We start from the raw sequence: 25,712 nt of genomic DNA on the forward strand, positions 1-25,712 counted from the left end.
AAATATGCCAATGGCCACTTCGAGCGCCGGTTTGGAAGCGATTTTGTCAAACTCGACCTGTCATGGTGCAACAGGGGAACAAGGTACGTGGTTCAAACTCCATGATCTTAGTTTCAGATATACACATTAGAAAATCAGCTTTGGACATCTTTAATATTATTGTTATATAAAAATATATTAAGCCCCGAAGTTGATGAAATAGGCCATTTGGCCATTTCGAGTGCCATTTTGGAAGCGATTTTTAAAACGCGCCCTCTCAGGGTGCAACAGGGGAACAAGATACGGGGTTCAAACCCCGTGATCTTACTTTCTCATATACATACTACAAAATCAGCTTAGGACGCTTTTTGCTTAGGGAATGTCGTTTCGGAAGCAGTTTCTTCAAACGCGACCTCTCCATGTACGGCCTGGCACCAGGATTAAAGGGGCTTCGCACGTTTTAAAGGGCTCGATCTGCTGCCGAGCGTTGCGGTATCCTCTGTTACTCTGTTACCTCTGTCATTTGAGTCATTGTAAAGGGCCCTGCTGCTGCCTTTTCCAAATTTTGCGGTGGTTTCCGATGCAATCACAGGAGAGGGGCATAACATAAGCCGTCGCGTCTTTATAGGTGTGTAAAATGTCGGCCACCATGATTAAAGGGGTTTTCGTCCGTTTTGCTGTAGCCTTTTATGGAGTTTGCGGCCGCATCCGTTATAATTCCAGTAGAACGGCAATAGCATGCATAACCCGTTGCGTATACTTATATGACTTTGGAACTATGATACAAGGGATATCGACCGTTTTAAAGGGCTCTGCTGCCGCATTTTCTGTATTTTGCGGTTGTCTCTGTTACAATCCCAGTAGAACGGCATTGCACAAGCCATTGATGACATGTCATCGGCAGCATGATACAAGAAGTCTCGCCCGTTCTGAAGGGCTATGCTGCATCCTTTTCCCGATATTTGCGGTCGCCTGTGTTATGATCTCGGTAGAATGACATAGTATAAGTTGTTGATAATATGACTGTGATAGCATGACACAAGGGGTTTTGCTCGTTTAAGAGGGCTCTGTTGCCACGTTTGCCGAATTTGGCGATCGCCTGTGTTATAACTCCAGCAGAATAGGATTGCACAAGACACTGGTAACTTTCTTTCTTTCGCTCCATGATACAGGGAGTTTCGCCCGTTTTATAAGGCCTTGCTGCTGCCGTATCCAAATTATGCGGTCTCCTCTTGCGCAATTCCGGTAGAAAGGCACAGCGTAAGCCGTCATTAATATGCCTTTGGTACCATGATACAAGGGGTTTCGTACGTTTTAATGGACTCTGTTGCTGCCTTTTCCGCATTTGGTGGTCGCTTCTGTTGCGATCCCTGTAGAAGAGCATCATAAGCCGTTGATAGTATCTGTTTGGAACCATGATTAAAGAGGTTTTGCCCGTTCTAAAGGGCTCTGCTGCGATCTTTTACGGATTTTGCGGTCGCCTCCGTTACAATCCCAGTGGGAAGGGCAATAGCATAAGCCGTCTCGAATATACCTTTGACACCATGATACAAAGGGTTTTGCCCGTTTTAGAGGGCTCTGCCGGCGCCTCTTCCAAATTTTGCGGTCACCACTGTCAAAATCCCAGTACAAGGGCCTAGTATAAGTCGTTAATAATGGCTTCGCTATGCAGAATACACCAGTGACTCTTTGTGGTGTATTCCATGGGTGCCTCTGCCATCATCGGGGTTGCAGAAAGGTTACTTTTTACTTTTCTCAAATAAGTTGGCAAGTGATGCAATGTTTCAGAAGGATACTGTGGTGGTGATGGTGAAAGGGCTTGCCGTTGTCGGCCTCGCGTATATGGGCAACGTCACGACTGGCGCCCTGGTGAAATGTGCGTCCTGGGCAGACTTCTAGGGTCACAGTGGGTCATTTCTTGCAGGTCGAGGTGTAAGCATACCATGGACTTGTTTATGCGTGCTGCACTTCGAGAAAAATTGGTTGATTACCATGAACAGTGAAATTCAAAGGGCTTCGTAACGGATATGTTCTCAAGCGGTGAACCACCCCAGGCCATAGTCATGAACTATTTGTTGTTGTTGTTGTAACGGATATGTATTTTCATCTATGATGTCTTTTCCTCAGACTTTAGCACCAGTGCTCGTAGGTGTCTGTTGCCGTGTAAATGTTCGGACTGCCGGCGATTTGCTGTGCAAGTTCACTTTTGTGCCCCGTATCTTGGCAAGTTTTTTTCCTTGCCGTCGCGGCTCTCTCATGCTGAATTCAAACGGAAGGTATCAGCCTTTGGTCCGTTGCGCAACTCGTATCAGCAGCGAAGAGGAACGACAATTTCTTCTTTGTCATTGTTGTTGCGGCTGGCACTATCATCAATGCGCATAGAAGCCAAGATGCGGTACCCGGCGTGATAAGATGTCTGCGTGATTTCGAGTGGAGAGAACCATAGGGTGGTATATCTATATGGATACATATCTATGCGTATGCATTGGTGGCCAAGGTGTATCGGGAAATCTCATGAATTACAGGGGAGTGGTTGGAGAAATTCAGGGGGAGCGTACACCTCCCCGGGGGGGTGGGGGTAATCACCCTGGAAAGGACCGCAATTATCGCAAAGTACCTTAGCGTAAACAGCTGAGCGGTATAGTTATTAGGCATTCGCATATACAATTCGTCAATGAGAAACTTCACTTGACACACCAGCAGAGACAAATGAGCTTCTTTTCCAAATTAGACATTGAAAATTTGAAAGGCGTTGCAAGTTATTCGTACATAGTTCTTCGCGAACGATTATCCCAACGTCCAGGAGCACTGAAATTGTCGGTTTACACACTGTATTGCTGATTTTGCTTGCGTTTTCAACGTGAAAAAGAAAAAGGAAATCAGGGAAAGAGAAATAATTAAAAATATTCACACAATGACCCTCGAACATAACTACTCCATCTATTTTTTTTTCTTTTTTCTCACTGCGCCTCTCTGTGCTCAGTATACAGTTTTTCGCGCATGATATCCGGAGAGGCTGCTGCTACGCTGTAAGCCCATAAACTTAGTGTAATAATTAAGATGATGTCATTCTCTGCACTTGTCTCCACTATAACTTCTCAATTATCATATTACTTACAGTGTAGCTTATCAAAATGCACGTTCAGACCAGATCGCTAATCGCTATAACTACTAGCTGAGGTTCATGAGTCACAAGAACTGCTCGAATGTGAATGTCCTTCCTAACGTCGAGAGGAGCAACACTACATCGAGCAAGGGTAAAAACAATGACTGAAAACCTGGTTTCATTCCCACTTCTTCATTATTGGTGTGCGTGCGTGTGTGTGTGTGGGGGGGGGGGGCAGCTTTATTCTATTTAGTGGTCAAGAGCCCTCGGGACACAGAATAGCTGACTGCAAGCCATGCACATGCGGCCCGCGTGTGTGAGAGCCCTGATTGCCCTGATCTAAGCATTACTTCATCTTAAGCGAGAAATAAATAATGTACTCGAGGGCGCGTAGCACTTGTTTAGCGTTATCTCCAAATCTGGTATTTAGTTCTGCTCCAAAATATCTGGTCCAAAGAAGTCGCGTTTGATCAAACTATTGCCACTCGCATCGCCACAGCACTCGCAGACGCCAAACTGTCCGTATCTTCCATTTCATTTAGTAATAATTCTGGATATAAACGTGACATCGAAGATGTCATCACTTAATTACGTAGTCTGTGTATCCATGCTTAATAGCTATGAGTCCGCGGCCCATACCTGATTCCCTTGCCAGAGCCCGCGAAGTAGCGTTTGGTCAAATCATTCATTTTCAAGCGACCAAGCGACCAAGATCAGACACAAGTCGCTCTGTTGTTGTTTCGTGTTTGTTCTTTGGTCGCTTGTGGATTTACACCAACCAGCCCAATCTATATACTTCAGACATTTTGCCAAATCGTCGCCGAAGAGGCACTCACTGGCACCAATTTGTCAGTTTCCTCTATTTTAGCTCGTAATAACTCTTGATACCAATTTGATACTGATGGTATCATCATAAAATTACGTAGTCTGTGTATCGTCTGTGGATCATAGCTGCTGTCCTTGCTGCACTCTTAGAACTCGCATTTAGTGAATTTGTCGTCCAGAAGGCTATCACAGGCGCCAACCTGCCAATTTCATCCGGCAATCTCCCGATATCTGGAAAGTCTCATGCTCGTTCCCACAGTTATACATCAAGTCTTATTCTTTATCTTACGCGAATGCTCCCGGGCGTGTTATCGGTGTTGTTATCAGGTCGGGGCGCGGAAAGGGAATTGTTCGCCTCAGATATGTCCTCCTCTCCCTGCCCAGATCTGTTCCTCCTCACGTACTCACGCACCACCCTGTAAACTTAGCTTCCTTGCGTAGTCTTCTGCTATCAGGTCAAGCCGGGTTTCAGAGGGGGTGTCCCTGAATGCTGCTCTTGTCTCTACACCAACTAACATTCAAAGAAGCAAGTCACTGAAAAGGTTAGCCAGCTATAGGACTTTTCTTATTCTTAATTCGGTGTTAGCGCCGCGAAGCAACTGTGACTATCAGCGGCGTATAGACGTGGACAGATGGAGTGAGGACAGCAGGAAGGGGGGGACAGGGGGGTTAGTATGCGTCCTGGGCCGACTTCAGGGGGAACTGTGCCGACATTCGTCTGGAAAGTGGAAAGTCTCCGGAAAACCCAGGGAAAACCTCAGACAGCACAGCCGGTGACAGGATTCGAACGCGTGTCACCTCCCAGTCTCGGCGTGGAAAGCGATCATCCTAACCACTATGCCACGGGAGCTGGTAGGTGTAGGACTCGAACCCACATCTTTTGGACTGCACCTCCCCAACGACTTCCAAGGATGCGTCATTTGAAAGGACAAACAAAAGGTGTGTTGCGTTGTCCTTTCTTCTGTGTTCCAGCCTCAGCACATCAATTTCCATCGTGTTCAACAGATGCCGCTAGCGTCTCCCCGTCGTATGAATGTGTGCGTGAGTAAGAAAATATGTAGGAGTGAAAGTGGAATGAGAGAGAGAGAGTGGATGTGGTTTGTCCTTTCAAATGACGCACCCTTGGAAGTCGTTACAATTGGTAGAGCCCTGGACCGGCAATCCAGAAGATGTGGTTTCGAGTCCTACAGCTGGCTAACCTTTTCAGTGACTTCCTTCTTCCATTGTTGTTAGGCAATTCAGGCTTGTGTGTTGTGTTGTCCTTTCTTCTGTGTTCCAGCCTCAGAACATCAATTTCCATCGTGTTCAACTAACGTTGTTTTTGTTTTTTTCGACCTAAGTTTTCAGCCTATCGACCTGCTCCCTATAAACTTCTTCTTCGCTCTACTTCGTTCCACTCAAGTTTTCCCTTCTTCCCCAACTTCTTCCTCACTCACTACTTTCTACTGGGACATGTGCGAAAAGTTTGAGAAAGAATTTGCGCACAACTGAAAAGGGCAATAGCAAAATGAAAAGCGTCCAGAAGACAATGAAGGATCAAGAGGACAAAAATTCCGTTCATCTCAGTAGAGGAGGCTTTAATTTGTGGAACGGCGGTACCTGAACAATTAAAGCGCCCCCTCGGGGTAAAATATTCATTCTTCTCGATTATATATTTACCACCTGTTCCTTCTTAACTGCCGCCATAAGTCCCTCGAAAGATATAATCCTCGAGGATTACTTCCCCCTCGAGCACAGTGTCGCAGTGTCGCCAAATCGGACGAAAAGCCGCACACGGTTTTGCGGATTTCTATTTTTGATGTAGAATTTACGGCTTTCCAATCGATTTAATGCTACGTTTTTCGTCGCATACAAAATCTAAGTATTGCTACCGTTCTTGTCTTAATATATGGCTGAAGTTAAGGTCAACGTAATTTAAACGTAATGCACACGCGATGCATTCGTGTCCTTTGGGTACCCAGGAACTACCGCATCGATACAAACGCGGCCTTCTGGTACTATAGGGTAGATGTTACAATTACAATTATACAATTATCTCTAAAACCATGTTACACGTACTTGACACAATACATCAGTCACATCTCGACAACTTTCCAGATGGCACATATGTGTTTCACCTAAAGTGATAAAAATTTCCTAACTGGCGACGTACTCGTAATTTTTGCTAATTCTTTTCGACTATTTCTGTCGCGATAGTGTGCATAATTTTTGTTGGATCCGCGGTTATCCGTGGAGTACTTCATAGTTCTGTAAGAAAAGAAAAAAGTGAGGTTCGCTCGGCAATTTTTAAAGTTCAATCGAAAAAAAAAAATTCCCGCAATTAAAAACTGTCCAAAGCCTTCCTCAAAGGTGGCAAAAGTTTTCAGAAGGTAATCGCCGAAAGTCCCGCAATCCTCCCACGTGTACGTCGCCAGTTAGAATTTTTTATCACTTTAGGTGAAACACCCTGTATAACAAAGTTGTATTTAAGGCATAATAGGTAATGAAGACTAATATAATGCAAGTAGAATAAGGCAAAATGCGTATTTCCCTATCAATAGCACATGCCGAGAAAAAGCTTCGCGCTTTAATTTCCGCAATTACATATACTTAATGACCCAAATTGCATGCTCAAAAAAAAAATAATAATAATAAATAACTAAACGTTTGCATAACCTACCAAATGTTCCGATTTCATTGGTTACTGCGACAACTATTTTGTGGTCGTCAGTAAATAAAATTGCTACAACGAACTTTTCATTAGTGGAAAGAGAGCAAACTGCTCAGGAGGAAGCCCTACTCGACGATACAGTTTCAATTACACAGGTGGAGGGGAAGGAGGAATGTCATTCGGCTGTAAGTAAAGCACCCGTGGCGAGATTATGGTTGGCTACGAGCGTGCTATGCGGTTAAGTTCATTTCTAAGAGTGTATACACTCTAAGAACATAACTTATTCACCGCGTAGCATGCTGTCCGCCAACATTGCCACGAATAATAGGGCTATCGCTTCTGACTCGAAGAGAGAGGGGGAGGGCGTAAGCATTTTTTGTGGCAATTTTCATATATCCAAATTGCCACAAAAAAGCGTACGCCTCCCTCTCTGTTGGAATCAAAGCTATAACCCTACCATACACTCTTAAAAATGAACTTCACCACATAGCACGCTCCTAGCCAACCATCACCCCCAATGACAACGTTCTCGCCCCTGATTTGTCGAAAACGGGAGGAGGAGCCTATTTTGTGCCGTGCATAATGGGCACAAAATAGGATCCTCCTCCCGTTTTCAACTAATCAGGGGCGAGAACGTTGTCATTCGGGGTGATGGTTGGCTAGGAGCATGCTATGTGGTGAAGTTCATTTCTAAGAGTGTACGCGGCAATGGTTGGCGAACAGCGTGCTATGCGGTAAAGCTCTGTTTTTAGAGTGTAGGAGCGTGCTATGTGGTGGAGTTGTAGGAGGAGATATGCGACGAAAGTCTGTTTTAATAGTGTAGTGTAAATGTGCAGTACACTCTTAAAAATGAACTTCACCGCATAGCACGCTGCTAGCTAACCATCATCTCGAATGATATCGTTATCTGCCCTGATTTGTTGAAAACGGGAGGCGTACGCCTTTTCTGTGACACTTATGCTGTTCATAATTGTCACAAAAAGGCGTACGCCCCCCGTTTTCAACAAATCGAGGCAGATAACGATATCATTCGAGATGATGGTTGGCTAGGAGCGTGCTATGTGGTGAAGTTCATTTCTAAGAGTGTATTAAATCCTTCATGAGCAGCTGCTTGCGGGTAAAGCAAGAACTGCCTCCTTTCCCTATAGCAGCGTTAGTGTTTTTTTTTTATGTTTTTTTTTTTTTTTTTTGCTTAATAGGTATACCGCCAGTAATCGTCAATCATCCCTATCGTCTGCAAGTTCACAATTCTCATCTCAATCAAAGTTTCTTTACTTGAATAATGCTTCCGTTATCATTCCCTTCAAAACCGATACTTATCCTCCTCCTCCAGATCACGACAGAAAATATTACGGAGCAGATTTCTCCTTCGATTCAAACTCCCCGATGAGCATACATATCATTAGTTACATAAAATATCTTCCCGCAGAATGGGATTCGCGCAAACGTTAACATTTGCGTGGAACGCTAGCTACATTCCCCATAACGACATCATCACATTCCGAACTATCTCATTAATGGAAAATTACTCACGCAAACATCGATTCCCTCCCTGCTGTCTTTGATAAAGTCAGAGCATACGATGAGCTTTCACAGCCTCCGGCGAAACGACGTATCTATATGCATATTAGGGTAAAGAGAAGAACGAAACGATACCATGCATAAAATTTTACGCATACAAGATTCGTCTGCGAATATAAAAGTTATAAAAAAAAGAAAGAGGAAAAATATGCGGCCTGCGCTGGTCGTCTGCTTGTTATTTCGTGACTTGAGGGCCGTAGCGCCTGCATCTTAGCACACGACGACGATGTCTCACTACAAGAAAGCACGAAGTGTAATTAGCACTTGCTTCCTGCATTCGCGCGAATGTTTGGTAATAAGCCCCCCCCCCCCCCCCTCCTCTCTCTCTCTCCCGAATTCTGAAGCAGACGATCGTGGTTTCGGGATTAAATTACATTGGAGCTGAAAGAACTGAATATTCAAGACTTGTGCTGTGCTTTTGATGGGTTATTTGAAACAGAAAAGGAGCCTGCATTTTAGAATGTCAAGAAAATAAATAAAATAAGCGAGCATTTCGAAAACAAAACACATCGCCAATCGATGAGTGCCCCCTTAGATGTCATTTTCGCGAGTCATGTCATACGTATACCTTCCTCTCCTTGTTGTGACCGTGTTTACGAACATTTTATTCATCCATAGAAATCGATTACAACCGGTTGTGACGTGATTTTTTGCGTTTATTACAGTCTTCCTTACTGACAGTTAATTGTTTCCGCTGCGGAACCAGCGCGCGCTCACGTCCGTTGAACTTCGGATAGTGGTGATAACTACAGATGACCTAAGAATCCCTAGGGAAAATCATAATCCTTCTTTTACAACCCTCCCCTCCCCAAAAGATACCTCCCCAATTGATTAATTATTGGGCAGCAACTCTCCGCTCTGACCTACGACGCATATAATTTCTTAGCTCGAGACACTTTAAAACATCTGTACGACATCAAAATTAGCGCACATACAAAAAGAGTGCTTACGCTAAATCCGCTACGCATTCCCCCGACGAATATGAAGCAGAAACCGAAGTAGGCTTAATCAGCGCGTGAGAATAGTAAATGACCGGTACGTATTTACCTTCACGTCCAGAGAAAACCGTAATAGCAGCATCAAAATCTCTCGGCTCAGTTCGTCCCAGTCCAGGTTTATGTCTTCACGTAACAACGCCACGTACACAGTATAGGACCGGACGGAGTATTGTACTTGAGGCGAATTCATGATCACATCACGAAAAAAAAAATCACCTGCTAACTTTTGGGCAAGACGAACCGTCGTCGGTAAAAGTCACCACAGGTGCTGGTCAAGCTTACGAGACACTCATTCCATGCTTACAGGACAGGACAGACGACATGCGCTAAAATAACCTAAGTCAAATAGTTAAAACATTTAAAACCCGTGCAACACATACGCGAACATGCAAAAACAAATGCCACTGTCAAGTGATCAAAGGTGGGCATCATGGGAAGGTCACAGGGGCAAAGGTTCCCTAGATAGACTCAGATTTCCTGGGCAAGGGACAAGAGGAGGTTACCAAACCTAGTTGGCTATGTCAGACCACACGAGGCCAGGCTTTGTCCGTGTTACTGTGTTTATCTAAGTGTAAAGTGTTGGTATTAAGTGTATACCGCTGGTATCAGGTTCGTCGCAGTGCTGAATTATGCAAGAAGTTGGGTGTCAAGCAGCTGAAGAGTAAGGAAAGACGTGTTGAGAGTTGCGCCGGTGTGTATGGTTTGACATGTGGGTTTGTGTTCGTGGTGTAGTATAATTGTGCAGCTAAAGTGAACGGTAAGCTCATTTGTGCACTCAGGAATGTTAATTCTCTGTTTAGTGTGAGCACAGGCACATTTAGTGAATTACTTGTGGCACTCTGTGTGGTGTTGAGTTCCAATAGCCAGTTTTGGTTTGCTGCACAGGGAGCGCACAGATTGTTTACTTCGAAGAGTATTCAGAAAGAACATGTCTGGTGGTATTCAGATTTACGATAATATGTTCTTTGTTTCAAATTTCGATTTATAAGATAGGGAGAAGCTTGATATGTGTTCGATTAGTGTTGGGATCAGCTGATCTGTCAATGGACGTTACCGACTCGTAAGATGTGATGGTCTCGCACTCACTGATTATCTGATTTGATTTAAATGTCGTCACCAGTAGTTCAAGGTTTGATGTCTATTACTTCTTTAGGACCGTGTTTCGAGGATGTGAGAATAGTAACACCGCGCGATTTACTTTGCGATGATGAACAGGAGTGAGCAATGCGATTCCCCTAGGCAGCCTCGGTCAACTCACTCATTCTTGCAAACGGAATTTTAGCACGCTGTAATTGGCAGCATGCGGGTGATTTTTGAAGAGTGTAACTAATTATTGAGTGGAAAAAAATATGATGTGGGGGAGGGAACTGTGAGAGACCGATACGTGGACAACAGAAAGTGGGGAATTACAACATTTTCCGATGAGAATTAACAGTAAACGAGATGCAAGAAAACCATTGTTCAATTTTATTCAAGCGAACAGAAGGTCGCGAGATAACTGGGGCATTTTGAAATTGATAAGGCAAAATATCAGAACATAATTCCACTAAACGAAGAGCAGGAACCACCACACAAAAGTTGTATGTATGCTGTACACGAGTGTGCGCTAGTTATGTGCCCCATGGCAATGTATATCTCCAAGCATGATTTATGAATTTTTTGTGTTAACATGAATGAATGGCATGGATGGCATTGCTTCTAAGATGGAATCTGCATTATTTATCAGGACTGGCCTTTTCTCTCTCTCTCTTTCTCTTGTATTATAGTGGGTGATCTTATATTCTGACCATAATTATTCGACGGAGCGCATCAAGAGCTGGGCACAATCCCTTAGTGCACTCTATGGCACATTTTTTCTTTTTTTAGCAAATCCTTTAATGCACTTCCTTGGACACAAAGCACACATTATTATGCAAAATGTAAACTCTGACTCCTTAAGTGAATAATTTACATTTATTTATTTATTTACTTATTTTACCCTCAGGGCTTTTGTGTGTTACGATCGGGGAATACAACAGAGGTTTGCATACACACAATAAAACAAGCCTTACAATTAATGTTAATTTAATGTTAATCGCAGCCACCACTTAGATCTGGTTGGAAGATCCCGCTGTTCACCCAGAGCGAAGGCGGCATCCCCTTCAGAAGAGCATTGCTTCTCAGTCCCTGATTCCAATCTTACGAGGGCAGCAGAGGGCTTCTGTTTTTCTTTCTTTCTTTCTTTGACCCTCATTAATTCACTGGGATGACAGAAATGCCCCCTCATCCATTCAATCTGTGTGCGTTAAAGAAGCACAATAATGTTATTCCGAACTGCCTGTATTTACTGACCCTCCTTTCCGTTAGTCTAGCAAGTCAAGCGATGTTCCCTGCCGCGTTTGAGCAAGGTTACGTAAAAAAGGACGCAATGCGGAGAGGTAAGTTAAGGAGTGAATATTTTGGGCCACAAGTGAGCGATCGAGGAAGTTTGGCTTTACATGAAGAGAAAAAATTACATTTGACCAGATTTTTATGTGGTTTGAAAATTTGTTTACCAGGCCGTTTAATAATTTCTCTATTTGCGTGGTTTGTGAGGACTGTAAAATTTAGATCCATAATATTTTGGAAGTGCGTGTTCTTCAGATTTCAGGCAATCCATTCGCATGCACTGTTGTTGAGAAGATTATTCGTCCGCTTGGGTGTGCGTGCAACGTCCTCTCAGTTTTGTTACATCGTTTTGTGATGGGCATTTTCTCAAAGCGTAGACGACCTGCCAAGTTATTTTCCCTCCAAGCATGTGATGTCAGCCAACTATTACAGCATGCTGCTTTGCCGCACCTTCACACTACCCTCGTGTGTTATACTGTGTTATACGCTAGTGGTGTGTTATAAGCCTCACGTGAACACTGAAGTATGTCAAATTCAGAAGCATCCCATCTAGAGACAAAGACAGTGACTTGTCCATATTGTCCATAGGTGCAAACGACGGCACGGCAATCAATTTGCACCCAGCCTTTCTTTTTGTAAATGACATTTTTGAAATGAAAGAAATTCTCACTTTGTCACAATAATCACTGCGAAAAACTGACCACATTTTACCTCTTCTGCATATTTTGCTGGCATCGTCAGAACAGAAATATCTCACATGCGACACCCAGGTGGAATCTGATGCATACCTCACGCCAACACCAACAACATCCCTCGCCTTCGCCGTCAAGAAATCTGATAGATAACACCAACTCCATTTCGAGCGAGTTGCACCGTGCTGTTTGTTCCCAGAATAAGTGGAACCCCCCCATTGTCCATCCTTTGTTGTTTCATTCCCTTTCTCAGCTCGATACTTCTTCACTTCTCATTTCTTCATGCACGGGGGATACTGTGTGGCACTAACATCCAAGGCACGCACAAGACCGAGCCAGCTCGGCGTCTCAGCTCCGAGAATAGCCCCTGGGTCCTCCGTTGCATCCCGTGAATCAGAGCACAGAGGGACTGAAGGATTGTTTTTGTGAGGGGAACATTTTTGTCAGAACCCTTGTGTGTCACATTTTGATATGTGGGGTTGTGTACCGTTAAATGTGACACTGCAAAAAATCATGCAGCGGCGTATGGGGAGAGAGACAGTATGTGTGGCATGGCTGTCGCCCTTTTAGAGCATTTAAATGGGTTAATTAATATTAATGGCAGAATAACGTGCAGACGTAATCTTCTGTGTGCCAAAAAGGAAGAGAGAGTTTAGTAAGATGTTTGACCTCCTGCAGTACCACACAGGGACTGATGAGTGCATTTGTACGAATTGCACTGAAATTATGAACAACCACAAGAGAACTATGGTGGTATCCTTTTCGTAAACTTAACATTATACAAGGCATGCTGCTTGACATGTGTGCTGAACCCTGAAAGGGCCTGTGAAATGCTACGCAACCACCATGTGTTTAATGTACCACCATGTAGATTTTGCTTTTGTGAGAACACACACAAAAAGCTGTGAGTTCTTCGAACTTTTCATACTAGTGAATTTCTAAGAGTGATATGTTGCTAATCACAGTGCACACAAATGTCTGCTAGGAGAAGCAGAGGAAGGCAGTTCCTGATTGGTGCGCAGGTACCATGTTTTTGTGGAGCACTACTTGACATGTTTGAAGCAGATTAGTAATTGTCATAAATATCTTTTCAGAATGATGACAACTCTTAAACAGTTTGGCTTGGAAAAGATGTGGCCTTGCAGGAACATCTACATCATCTGCTTGTCTCTCTCTTTGCCGTCGTCCGCTCGCACTGCCACCGTTCTTTGTACTCGGTGTGATTAGAGTGAACAGAAGGTGAAAGTCCCTTTTTTGTCACTGCTACGTGTAGTGTTGCAAGAGCTCGAGAGCTGCTCACAGAGCCGATTGCTGTAACTCATTTGACAACAATGGTTGATTAAGGGAATATGCCAGAATACCTGTAGTGGTGCTCGTGTATGGGCTCAGGCACTTTAAAGACAGACGCCCACTGTATTGTAGTGTTCCTGGATGCATCAAGTATGATATCCCACTCGAAAATCATAAGCTGGAACCAGTTAGGGATCATGCCAGTTCTGAGTGGTTCTTGTGGGTTCGAACTCGTTCCAGCTCACCACGGGAGACCAGTTGGGGCGGTCTAAGCAGGAAATCTGACCAGCTGGGATGATTCCAGCAGAACTGGAGTCCATGTACAGTTGGTTTAAGCTGGATAGTATCCAGTTGAAAGGGTTTCAACTGAACTGGAGTTCATGTACAATTGATTTACGCTGGATAATACCGAGTTGAAAGGGTTCCAGCTGGATGCATTAAGACTGGCTCCAGCTTGATCCATCAAAGCTGGTTCCAGGTGGATCCATCTGAGCTGGTCTATGTTGGGATATGTTCCATAAGCCAGCTTAAATTGGACCACTTGAGTTTCCAAATGGTTCCAGCTTGTGATTTTCAACTGGGATTCGACGACTGCCGTCTTGTACCATAAAACCCCGAAGGTTATGTGCGAGCTGGTCAACGTTTGTTGCATGCATTCTCATAGATGGTCTCGGGAGTCACTTCAGCATTGCTAGATGAGGGAGCCCGCAACTTTTGCTTGGTAAAGCAATCTTAGAAATTTCATTATGAAAAGGCTGCTCAATGTACTACAGAGATATCATGTGTCTGCAACATCCACGTTACAAGTTTTCAGAAGGACATTCAGTTGCTGTAACATTACCGTTTCGTTTACAGTCCGCTTGAAAGAAATACAGTCAAAATGTGTTACATTTGATGATCAAGCTTGCCATTTCCTTGATGTGTAGGCACTATCTTTGATTTTGTGGAGAGGACTTGACAAGTCCTTGAAACAGCATTTTCATGCTTTTTCCTGACTGAAGAAGCATTGTTGTCAATTACATTCGAAGGAAAATATATGCTTCAGCCCTTACAACAGTGCCATAGCATGCATCATATACTGCCACATACACGTTTAGCTGGTCTTTTAACCTTGTCCATAAGCGTCTTCAATGATTGAACACATTAATAATCCCTTAGCCCTGTGTCTTAAATAGCTCGTTTGCATTCGTCAATATACTGGGCCACTACTCGGCCGGTAGTACCATGACATAAGGTGGAATCCTAATCCCAGAATGTTTCTTAGTCACCCTCCATTCAGAATTAGCTAAAGGACTGCTGTTTTGATAGTGGCGTTTCAATGAAAAACAGTATGCATGAAGCGTATGGACGTGCTGATGGACATAGGGGAAGGGGGGGTATCAGCTAGGCCTCTCCTCTTGGAGCTCCAGGCTCACCTATGCAAATTGTGCACTCTTTACTGACAGGTCATCACGATTAATACTCAGATGTTTGTCATGACAATCTGAACATCACCTGCTGGGTCTTCTACTTCGTGTCAGAGGTTTTGAGCGTCGTTCATCGGAAAGTGGCGCGCATCGGGCTGCGTAAGCTTCGTACATTTTTTCTGCTGCTTACTTTCAAGGTCGTGGCACTTTCCTATTTCCAAATCATTCAAATATCTGGATAAGCAGAGAACGTTACTGGTTTTAGTAAAACAGAAAGTTGACATTCCATTGCAGCATACTGGTGCAGGAAAGGGTGCTAGAGGTGGAGAACTCTTTGCCTCAGTTCCACGGGCCCGGGAAAATATTCTGGCCACAAGTTGCATCTCTACCACGAGAAACCAAAAGGGTCCTCCAGCTGTCCATTCTCGCCTCGTTGGCATTGTCGGAGCCCTGGCCCAATTTTCCTGCAAGAACTGGTTGAGTACGTTGCGAGCGCACAGGAAAAAATATCTTTCAACCAGATACTACTGGAAGCTGGGGTGAATGCAGTCAGAAGACTCCAGACCCCAAACAACTGTGACGTACTTGTAGCAAGTTAGGAATGTAGCGACCCAACACTTTCCATGTACCACAACACACACAATGTGTACATGTGGAAAAAACTGCTCTCGCTTTTCTTTCTTTCCAGCGCATTAACTAACTCACTTTACCGTCAGACACATAAAAGCAGAAGCGAGTACGTGTCACTAATTCATTCAGTAAATTCAGCGCAAAATTCATTCAGCAAAATAAAGTTGTTTTTTCAGCAAAAATCTTAGAAAAAAAAAGCAGACTGACAAAGATGGACCATGAACCATTAATAAGGGCACAAATTTGTGTACTGATGCTCAACCATGTTTGAGGTATGTGTCAGCTCAAAGGTACAGCTCGCATCAGAGTTAACATGAACGCCATTCCGGCCTGCAGACCCTGGTGGTGCTTAGTAGAAATAATGGCAGGGGGTGTTTTGGTCATCTGTTTTACAGTTGGAGTGGCGACCGCCATTATGAAGGCGTTGTTCCCTGCTAGGCTCTGCCAGGGTGGTTCTCTGCCTGCTTCGCAGGCTGGAGCAGTGTTCAAGTTAACTTTGACGCAAGCCGTACATCTGTTACAACTAAGTACCGATGAAGGCTGTGAGCCATGAATTATATCCTGGGTCATAGTGTTGACATTACAGGTACGTTATGTTCTCCTGGGAGAACAGGCTCTCATAATTGTGACCAAGTTGTGACAAAGGTTTTATGATGTTTATTTGTATTTTATTTATTTTTTATTTAATTTCACGTTAGCGCCGTGAAGCAACTGTGGCTATGAGCGGCGAACAGCCATGGACAGATGGAGAGGGGACAGGGGGGTTAGTATGTGTCCTGGGCTGACTTCAGGGGGAACTGTGCAAACATTCGTCTGGAAAGTGTTCGGAAAATCAAGGGAAAACCTGAGACAGCACAGACGGTGCCAGGAAGGTTTTGTAATGTAGTGTGTGTGTGTAGTGTATTGGTGAAATTAATCAAAATTACAGAATGATCAATCAGCACTGTGTTTGTTTTGTTCCTGGGCTCTGACGTCATCCAATCATCACAGCTGCTGGGAAGGCCAATCATTAGACACTTGCCCTTATTGTCGCCAGAACGTTGTCACCTTATGAATTATGGGTGTAATGTCGGGGGGGGGGAGTACTACACAAGGAAAATTGGGAGAAAGTATAACATAATCAAAAAGATAGCCTTAGAAAATGCTTTTGGGTTGTTTAAAACATGATACAGGGCAAGCACAGCATGGGTAATTCAAATATTTATATAGGTACCGGATATCCAAGTTGCCGATGGCACATTCTGCACGTTTAGAAATTCTACACTGTAATTTTCTATCAAGTATCTGTGCAGGATTTTAATCTAGCGCAGTGGGGGGAGGAAGGGGGGCTGGAATTCTATAGAATAGATAGAGACAGTGACAGATCCAGGTAGAAGGGGCGCGGTGGGGCGATCGGTCCCCCCAAAAGCATTAAGTCTCCTCCTCTTCCCCCCTTAGCTACGCGCTTCGAAAAGACCCCCCCCCCCCCCCCCCAAGTGAGGGTTTGGATTCGTCCGTGGTGTGTCCTCCTTATCTAAAGGCTATTCCCACTGTTTTGACCTATTGGGCAGGTATTGTGCGGCAAGAGGGGGGGGGGGGGGGTGCTGCAGAACCCTCTGTGCTGTTCTACTGCTAACAATTATTCGCTGCCGGAGTTACCCCCAACACATAAATGAGATATGGTCTTATTTAAACATGGTCGGCGCGGATGTCCCGAAACAATCGCTATACGCGGGTTCCGTTCGCTACAACTACAATCGCGCTCGTTTACCTGAGGTACGATGGTGGGAAATCCGAAGAGGCTCATTGTTTGCCGGTCGAGCAGTCTTGGAAAGAGCTGTAGCCCTGGGTCAAGTGCAAGTTGTAAGGCTCCTGGCGTGGCGGTTGGGGTCCCTGCCCCCGCAGTCCCCGCCACGTGGTGCGCACCTGTATACGTGTCCGCTGTAGATGAAGCCATCGCTGTTCGCTTATACGAACTGTAGTAATCCCAGGTATACGACTCGAAGCGTCACGCACGACAGTTCCTCCCTTGGTAATGAATTCAATAGTCGTAGAGCAGGACTGGGAATCAAAGAATTCGACCCTCGAAGAAGCTGTTCACACACGCGCCCTTGAAACGCTGCTACGTGCGTCCCAAAAAATAGAACTCCGTGGACCATTCACTAAAGAATCTGCCTATGAGCTCACCGCTTCACTAGGCTGCCAGAAAAGTTGCAGAGCTGGCACCAGCTGTTCGTTACGCGAGCGTCTGACAGACTCGTTGTAGACTCCCTGTTAAGGCGCCTGCCAGCATTATTTCGAGCGACTGCGTTCGTTAAGCCTACAATGCTTTCGAAGAAAGCAATCCACTGGGAGGTGAGGCAGAAGGTCCAGGCACGGTATCCGAGGATGGAGGTCGTCGATCAAGTACCGCTTACGATGTTGGTACGTGAAATGATCGCGTAAATACGGTATTGTCCACGCGATGTTTGGCTTCGGCTCGCTCGCACCGTGAACACACGCCACCAAAGCGCAAAAGAAATGTCAAGAGTGACGGCAACTCCGATGCAGTTCAGGAATATGACGCAAGCGTTCACGTGTTGCTCGATAGCTGGCACGCTTACGAAGAGGTACGCTCGACAGCCAATGACACAGAGTTAGGGAAGACACCGAATAGCGACGTCGGCTATGACGTCTACAAGCAGGTACTGGGACTGTCCGTTGTCGTCTGCTATCCTGGTAGATGAACACGTCTTCGTGCTCGCACCTCTTTCGTCGCACAAAAAAAGTTGATGAATATCCAAATGCCAAACACTTGAGATTGGGGCACCAAGCCGACGTTTGCTCTCAAGAAGTCTTGGACGTGAACAAGATGGTTCCTTTGGTGCTCCGCGTTTCGGTGAAAAGAGTCGTCTGCGATGGATTCAGACAGGGGGAGATGCTAAAAACGGCTTGGGGGCCCAAACACGTGGTGTGCACACGCGTCGTCGCTTCCGGAGTCAGCCACGTGGGGGCGACTCGAGCGGAGATCATTCTCTCCTCCTCCTCTCTCCCTCTCTTGATATCCTGCATCCATTTTTTGCTTTCTTTTTTGCTTTTTATTGCTACGGGGATTCTTCTTTGGCCGTCAGAAGTGATGCTCGTACGAGGAGATATGGTGTATGGAGCGACTGCCGTTTTTGTTTTACATGGGGGCGTTGACAAAGGCGAAGGGGTTGCGGTCAATGACATCGTCAATATATAATACACGTACGAATATACAATGTATGTACGAATATATAATATATAACAACACGTGCATTCTTGATTTTGTAAATATTTTAACGGAACCCTTCTTCCTCTGCTATGTGATACCGGTAGCAATTCCTTCTTCACCCCTCCCCCAGACATACACACTTTGTGAATAGCGTTATTAACTGCACGCGTTGTCTAAAGGTGACGTCACTGTTACCGGAATAACAAAAAATCTCAATAATAATGAGGTGACGAACAATGAGAGCGTTCGAAACGAGGATAAGTCGAAATGCCCCCCCTGTTTCTGCTTTCATGGCACTTCCCTCCGTCGCTCGATCTATCCTATACAGTGACAACTTGTCACGTCAATCGAGTAGTTTATCCAGAATCGTAAGCACCGGGGGTCATTATTGCAGCTACGTTCGACGTGTGTCAAAAGATGAAAGAACAAAGGTCACCCACTATAAGGGGTGCACATAGGAAAGAAAAGCAGGGGGGATGTCGCCATACTATTTGGGGGTGTTCGGAATGTGTAGGGGGGATCTGGATAAATCACTGGAGAGGTACAATGGACGAGGGAGTGGTCATGCCCCGCTATCATGATTTTCAATTCCCGAAGACGCTCCCAAAGAAGTATCACGTTGCTCTCCCACACTTTTATGACACACTTTACTGCGAGAGCCAACTAGCTCAGTGTGTTACCATGACAACCGGACAGCACGCGTCACGTATAGTCGCGCAAAAGCGCTGACGACGACGAGCAGGCATTGCATATTAAGCAGCTCATCCCAGCGTTTCCCTTTGGTGCCTTTCGAGTTAATTAGCCCAGGAAGAGGATATCGTTGCTCTTCCAGCACTGGAAAGCGGCTTCAAACAAACACTTGGGGGCCCAATTAAGACGTTTTATGGAAAGCTCGCGCGTAGACTCGTTAATTACGCGCGATATGGAAAATCCGAGAAAAGCCGCCATGCCCCGGAAGTTAGAGATGAGATTAGACGAAAAAAAAAAAACAAAACGAACGTGGAAGGTAACTTTGGAGCACGGATAGCTGGGCTTGGCTGGCAGTGGCGGAGCCAGACCTCCAAGACGTTCACAATACGATTACATATAGGCTGTCATGACCAATGAGGCGGTGTTACGCGATCTGAAGTATTTTGAAAAGCTCATACTTTGAAAACCATTCAAGAGTGCTGCTTAGATAGACGCCATGACTTGCAAGAACTTTCGCGATCGTCACACTGGTCCCCCTATATATTATTTTCTCCTGGGATTTGTACGATTTGCGTGGGTCGATCCGTGGCAGGTAGGGGGAGCTCGAGCCTAGCCCCCCCCCCCCCCCCCCCCCCCCCCCCGTGGCTACGCCACTGCTGGTTGGTATACATGGCTTCAAGAAGAACAGGCGCAGTAGGGATATAGAGCACAAAACGGAGGGAAGAACGGAGGTCTCCCGTGTAAGGGAAGAAAGTAGTAAATTGGAAAGTAATTACTAGAGCCAGGAAATTTATGCACTGAACACGAGGGAAACAGGCAGGCATTTAGGTCCCCCAAAATACCAAATTAGGCAATAGAATGCAAAAATAGGCACGTTAATCCTGTACGCTCTTTGGCTTTCTTGGTGTTTCAGAATGCTCCATCAAGGAAAACTTGCTCGTTTAAAGGCTACGGTACCATACAAGCCTTGACGTCTGAGACACGAATGCTGAGTTAGCCGGGAAACACGCTATGTTGAATAATACTTTTATATAGTTTTCCGCCATCGAAGATCTTGAAAGGCCCAGAGAGAGACCAAATCTTTGGATCAAATGTACGCAAAAAAAGAAAAAAGAAAGGAACAAAAGGCGCAGACACGCAGTAACGAAAAGCAAAATGCAGCACCCAGCATGAGAACTCGCACTTACACCTCTAAAAAAAAAAAAGAGAGAGAGAGAGAGAGGCTCTTATGGCGTCTACAGATGTGTGAAAAGGCTGCAATTGAACAGTGTCGATAAAAAGGCAGGCAATCCCCGAAAATATCGTATTTAGGCGTTTCTAGGCATTTATAGGCAAATGTCTAAACATCCGGGCCCTAGTAATTACAGATTCTATTCCCTTAGATTGAGATTACTCTCGATCTTAGTCCCCTGACCCGAAATTTGCTCCCCAGCACTGCAAACAGGCCCTTCCAATTAGTCCCCAAATTTCTAATCGCCTCACTCATGTATAGTCCCTAACGGGAGTAATGACTGTGATATGACATCTACTCCCCAGAATGAGCTAGTATTCCCTATTCCTTTCTAACGAATTTTAGGAGTGTAGTAAGCAGATCCAAAATATCAAAGTTACGAGTGCTCCAAAACGAGAGAGTACGAACGGCGATTCTCGGCGAAATAAATAGACCAGCTACCGATAGACAGAACGAGCATAAGTGGTAAATAACTGCACGCGAGACAGCGACACTCCAAAGCAAAAGAAATAGACAGAAGCAGAGAAGCAGAATCGAAAAGCACACGAGAAATTGTGAACGACTGCACACGAGCTGTGTATAATTATGCGGTGGTCATCGCCTTCGTCTGTCTTATTGGCGATGAAAGGCACATAGCCTCTGTCTATTAGCAAAGAAGCTACATGGCTTGGTTCCCCCAAGCACTGTTAGTGAATGTCGGCCGCGGGTGGCAACCTTGTAATGTGCACACGACACCGAAGAATGCCCCTTTCGACTCTGCACACTACGAACGTGAATGGCAATGGTGTGAAGTGGTTTCGGGTCGTGAACTAATCAGACTGAAATTCCGCGTTGTCGGTGTCTGGAAGTCATTCACAACAAATAATAATAATAATAACTTTATTTTTGTTTAGGTACCCAAAAACAACCACTAGGGTTTTTATTGGTAATGATATTGGTAATGATAATGACAAAGGACAGAAGATGACGTTGTCCCCATGTGCCATGTTGCAGATTGCGCTGAAGAATCACGAATTATTATCTTGTCATATTGAAATGACAAAACAACACGCACCGAACCGGCCTGTGACTTATTATTATGTGATCAGTATGTGACACTTACGAAATTAGAGCGCACATTTTTGCACATCCCAATTCTTTAATGGGACTCTTTTCTTCAGCCGAAGTCAGCCAGAAAAGTCAGTAAAGATGCAGAAATTGTACCAAGTATCAACAACCTAATGCATCACAAGAAAACGATGATACATACGGGAAATAGTAACCGTTTTCTCCCGCTAAGATTGTTGCGCAGACACAGCCGCTCTGAGACAGCGCATACCTCCCACCATGGTACGGTTCCAGATCGGAAAGAGGGGAGGACTTTGTCAATTATGACCCCGCCAATAGACAGAGAGCACGGATGTACTACATAGATGAGACGAACAGAAATTCGTGTCTACCACGACGAGCTTTACACATGAAAGAGGCCCGTTGGCGCCAAGCACAGCCGTTGAAGGCCTCCTCTCTCACCCGGTTCGTAAACAAACAGAAACATGACTCAGTATATGACTTGCACGTTGCCAGATTGGGAATTGCGTTACGCATATTTTATATCTATATAGTATTATATAATTTTTTGAGTTCGGACAAAACATGTGATTCGACCACTTCCCCCCCAATACCGATTAGCGGTACCCTCACGGGTTTTGTTCACGGAGTTCTGGTAAAGCTCGCTAAATTTCTACACGAAACAAGTACGGGCGTGTTCCTCTCGAGTTTATGTAGGGAATGACACATTTTTGAAGGCCTGAAGCGATGCACTGATTTTTGGCGAAGTAAAGTTTGTCAACTTTTCAATACATGGGGGTCTATATGGGAGATGCAACAAAATCGCTTCTTTCGGCACGCACAGCCGGCACCACAGATATCTGGGCCAAAATGATGTCATGCCCTGCAGTAAGAGTCTAGGAATTGATTGCAAGCAACAAATTCGACAAAGTTGCTGCAGTTTTCCAGATCACTACGAATGAAAATAATGGTTTTGTCGTTTGCTAGCATGTTCCGCACGCTGGCGCCGATTACATCACTTCCGTAGAGCGCTTGCGGAAAGCAAAACAAAGAAAAAAAATTTTCCGACGGTGCCGCCATCACTCGCCGGAAACGAACGTAAGTAGATCGCACTCTGTATCTAACTGACGCTATACAAGAGCCCACCACTGCTTAGGAAACCCTACCGCTGCTTGACATGTGACATTCCGACTTCGTTTCCGTCCACGTATGTCAATGCGTAGGTTATACAGAGTTGGAATTTTCTTTTCTGTAGAGTGGCCTTTAAACAACTCTACAAATTTTTGTACGCTTAGTGCTATGGAGATCCTTCTAGCCTGACATAATCGAAGTAGCTTTGTTGCATCATATTCAGTGTGTGTGTGCCAATCAACCTGCAACTCTTCAATTCAACGAAACAACCGTAATTCGAATGGTTTCAGCACACACCTAACGGCGATTCGCGAGTATAATTTACTTGGTCACATAAGCTGGCAACAATGTGTCGGGAAATATACCGTAATCGATTTTAGAAAGCTACATGCTACCAAAGCGATCGATGAAACTGGAAAGAAACGAAAACACGACGGGAAGACGAGGAGCTCCGGAAGGCAAGATATCTTCAACTGAATTCCCTTGCGTGGTTTGGTATAGGTTGAAGAGAGGCAATCAGAGAGGGTATGGGCTCGCTATCTCACTACTGGTGCCTTTCCTCCAACTGCCACAATTCAGTTGAAGTAGGCAAATGGGCGTTTTGTGGCTAGTGTTGCTTTTGTCCTTCTATGTTTAAATGTCGCATATACTACCAGGTGAAAATATCTTAGCTTCGATTTCTCGTCGCTCATTCTTCGCCACTTCGTTATTGTATTGTATTGTTATATTATTATATTCGTTGTCAAATTTAATTTTGGTGAACTCTTTTTCATCCTCGAGTGATGTTTCTTCCTCATATACTGCCTTTAAAAAGCAGCATTACATATTGCTTGTCTTAAATTCAGTCATCCTCAGCCGACTTATTTGTTCCTGGTGTCTTCATTTTTGTTGTCACCTTGCTGTTTTCTCTTCTTCATTGCACTCTTTCAAATATCGCCTGAAATATTGCACTTTTTTAGCCTCTTCCCTATCATTTTCTTATTATGTCCCTCATATGTTTATCAACTGTATGTATCTGTATGATTTAACCTCATATAGTGTCTCGGATTATTGCCTTCCTGCCATTTCCTTTATACCATTAACATGTGTTGCTGTATATACATATGTGCGTAGCTGTAATTTGATAGTGGGCCAACACCAAGGGTCTTGCAGCCGTTCTTGCGCACAGTAAACTAACTCATTCATTCATTCATTCATTCATTCATCATTCACCGTCGAAATTCATTGCGGCGAAAGGCATTCTATGCCATCGTTTACGGGAGCTTAAAAAATTCCTTTAAGTGAATACCTCACATTTGTTGGAGCTTCCTCATTAATAAGTTTTTATGAGTTGAACTTTTTCCCATATTACAACCGAGTTAATTGTCTGAAGTTTAGTTTTTTTTTTATATATATATAGAGCTGTCTGTGATTGGAACGCACTCAGCGGTTTTGTTCGTGAACTACCTGACAATTTATTTTTCAACTCACTCCTGCGATAGCCTCGTTTAAGCCTGCAGTATGTATAAATAAATAAATAAATAAATATCCGGGTAGGTAATATGAAACAATGGACGAACGGTGCATCTATAATCAGGGTGATGAAAGAGTGCGCACAGCAAATTTGATTTGCTGCCCTCGCTGTGTGACGTTAGTTTTGCGCCGAACTATTGGGTTATCATTACCGTATAGGAATGAGTTCTCCCTTGGCGGCGTTTCCCTAATTTGGTTACATCCACCTCTCTGAGGAAGCTGATTATGCGAGACGGCGCACGACGGAAATTGTGAGAAAGGGAAAGTTCTTTTTATCCGGTCTAAGCACCGAGAAGTTGGAAGTTGAAGCTGATGAAAAAAGAAGAAGAAGAAGAAAAAAAAAAAGAATTGAACGAAACAGTTGTCCATTACGCTCCCTCTCACACACTCTCTTCCTCTCTATTTCGTACATCCCGGACTCGGCTTTATCCGACTTTCCACTTCGCCCACTTAAAAAAATAGGCTTCGTTCCTAGTTTTTTTTTTTTTTTTCGCCCACATTTCTGGCTTTTCAGTCACTAAGGGTCTTTCATAATCGGCCTCGGTATTCATTTTATTTTATCCTCGTCCTATACTGGTGTCTTTTAAGCAGTCTTCTAGCCCTTCCATTGTTCTTTTATTTATTTAATTTTTTTTTTCAGGTGTATTGTTTAGCATTATTTTAAATTTCGAAGTTTGTTTTTTTTTTCGTTTTCGGCTCGAGGGCAGTGCTGTCGCTGACATAAAAAGAAGGCCCAGGATTAGCGGCTCCTCGGGTTTTCCGACCCAGCGGGTAACATGCTTAAAAAGCGGAAAAGGTAATATGCCATGAACGCGCATAATGGTCCTTTTCACAACCGCTCATGCGCATACACTACGGCGCCGATGATCTTGGGTGCGCAGGACAGGGTATTCGCACGACACACGCAAACACAAATTAGCGTGTTTGCGTGTAACGTCTTTGCACTCCATCATGAATACTTTGTACCAACGTGCCGCCACCATTTCATTATTTAGTTACTTATCGCCGTGTTCAATAGATGGCGCTGTATGGCGACGCTTATTAATTACGTTGAATTATGACGCCACTACAGCTGTCGACTGCGCAGTTTGTGCGCCACTACGGTAAAGTGAAAAAAAAAAAATCTCCTAGTGGAATGAAAAATACCGTTACCTTGACATCAACACAAAAGGAACGCGATTCATGATTTATAAGCGAAAGAAAACGCAGTTGCCACTTTCCCTCTCCCTCTTAAGAAGCGCGACAATGCGGAACGGCCTGTCATCGGTCTTTTCAAACGATCTCCCGCATGATTAGACAACTCGTTTTGGGAGATCAATGGCAGCCCGCTCGATTCCATTCGATTTTCGAATCGAATACAGAG

General features: G+C 44.5%; 1 protein-coding gene across 7 annotated transcripts in view; it reads right to left on the reverse strand.

Moving 5' to 3' along the window:
* LOC135391829 (RNA binding protein fox-1 homolog 3-like) overlaps nucleotides 1–25,712 on the reverse strand; it is a 318,229-nt gene that overhangs the window by 212,849 nt on the left and 79,668 nt on the right. For 2 of the 7 annotated variants that reach the window (XM_064622326.1, XM_064622321.1), the window contains exon 1: nucleotides 17,275–18,391. The exons of 1 other annotated variant lie outside the window; for it this stretch is intronic. In XM_064622326.1, coding sequence (XP_064478396.1) covers nucleotides 17,275–17,460 — 186 coding nt within the window. In that variant the 5' untranslated portion in view covers nucleotides 17,461–18,391. Of the gene's footprint in view, nucleotides 1–17,274; nucleotides 18,392–25,712 lie in introns of those variants that run through there. 4 more of the 7 variants (XM_064622324.1, XM_064622322.1, XM_064622325.1 and 1 more) reach the window with 4 other exon arrangements.

Source organism: Ornithodoros turicata, chromosome 4 (assembly GCF_037126465.1).
Source record: "Ornithodoros turicata isolate Travis chromosome 4, ASM3712646v1, whole genome shotgun sequence".
In the NCBI taxonomy this organism is placed as follows: Eukaryota; Metazoa; Arthropoda; class Arachnida; order Ixodida; family Argasidae; genus Ornithodoros; species Ornithodoros turicata.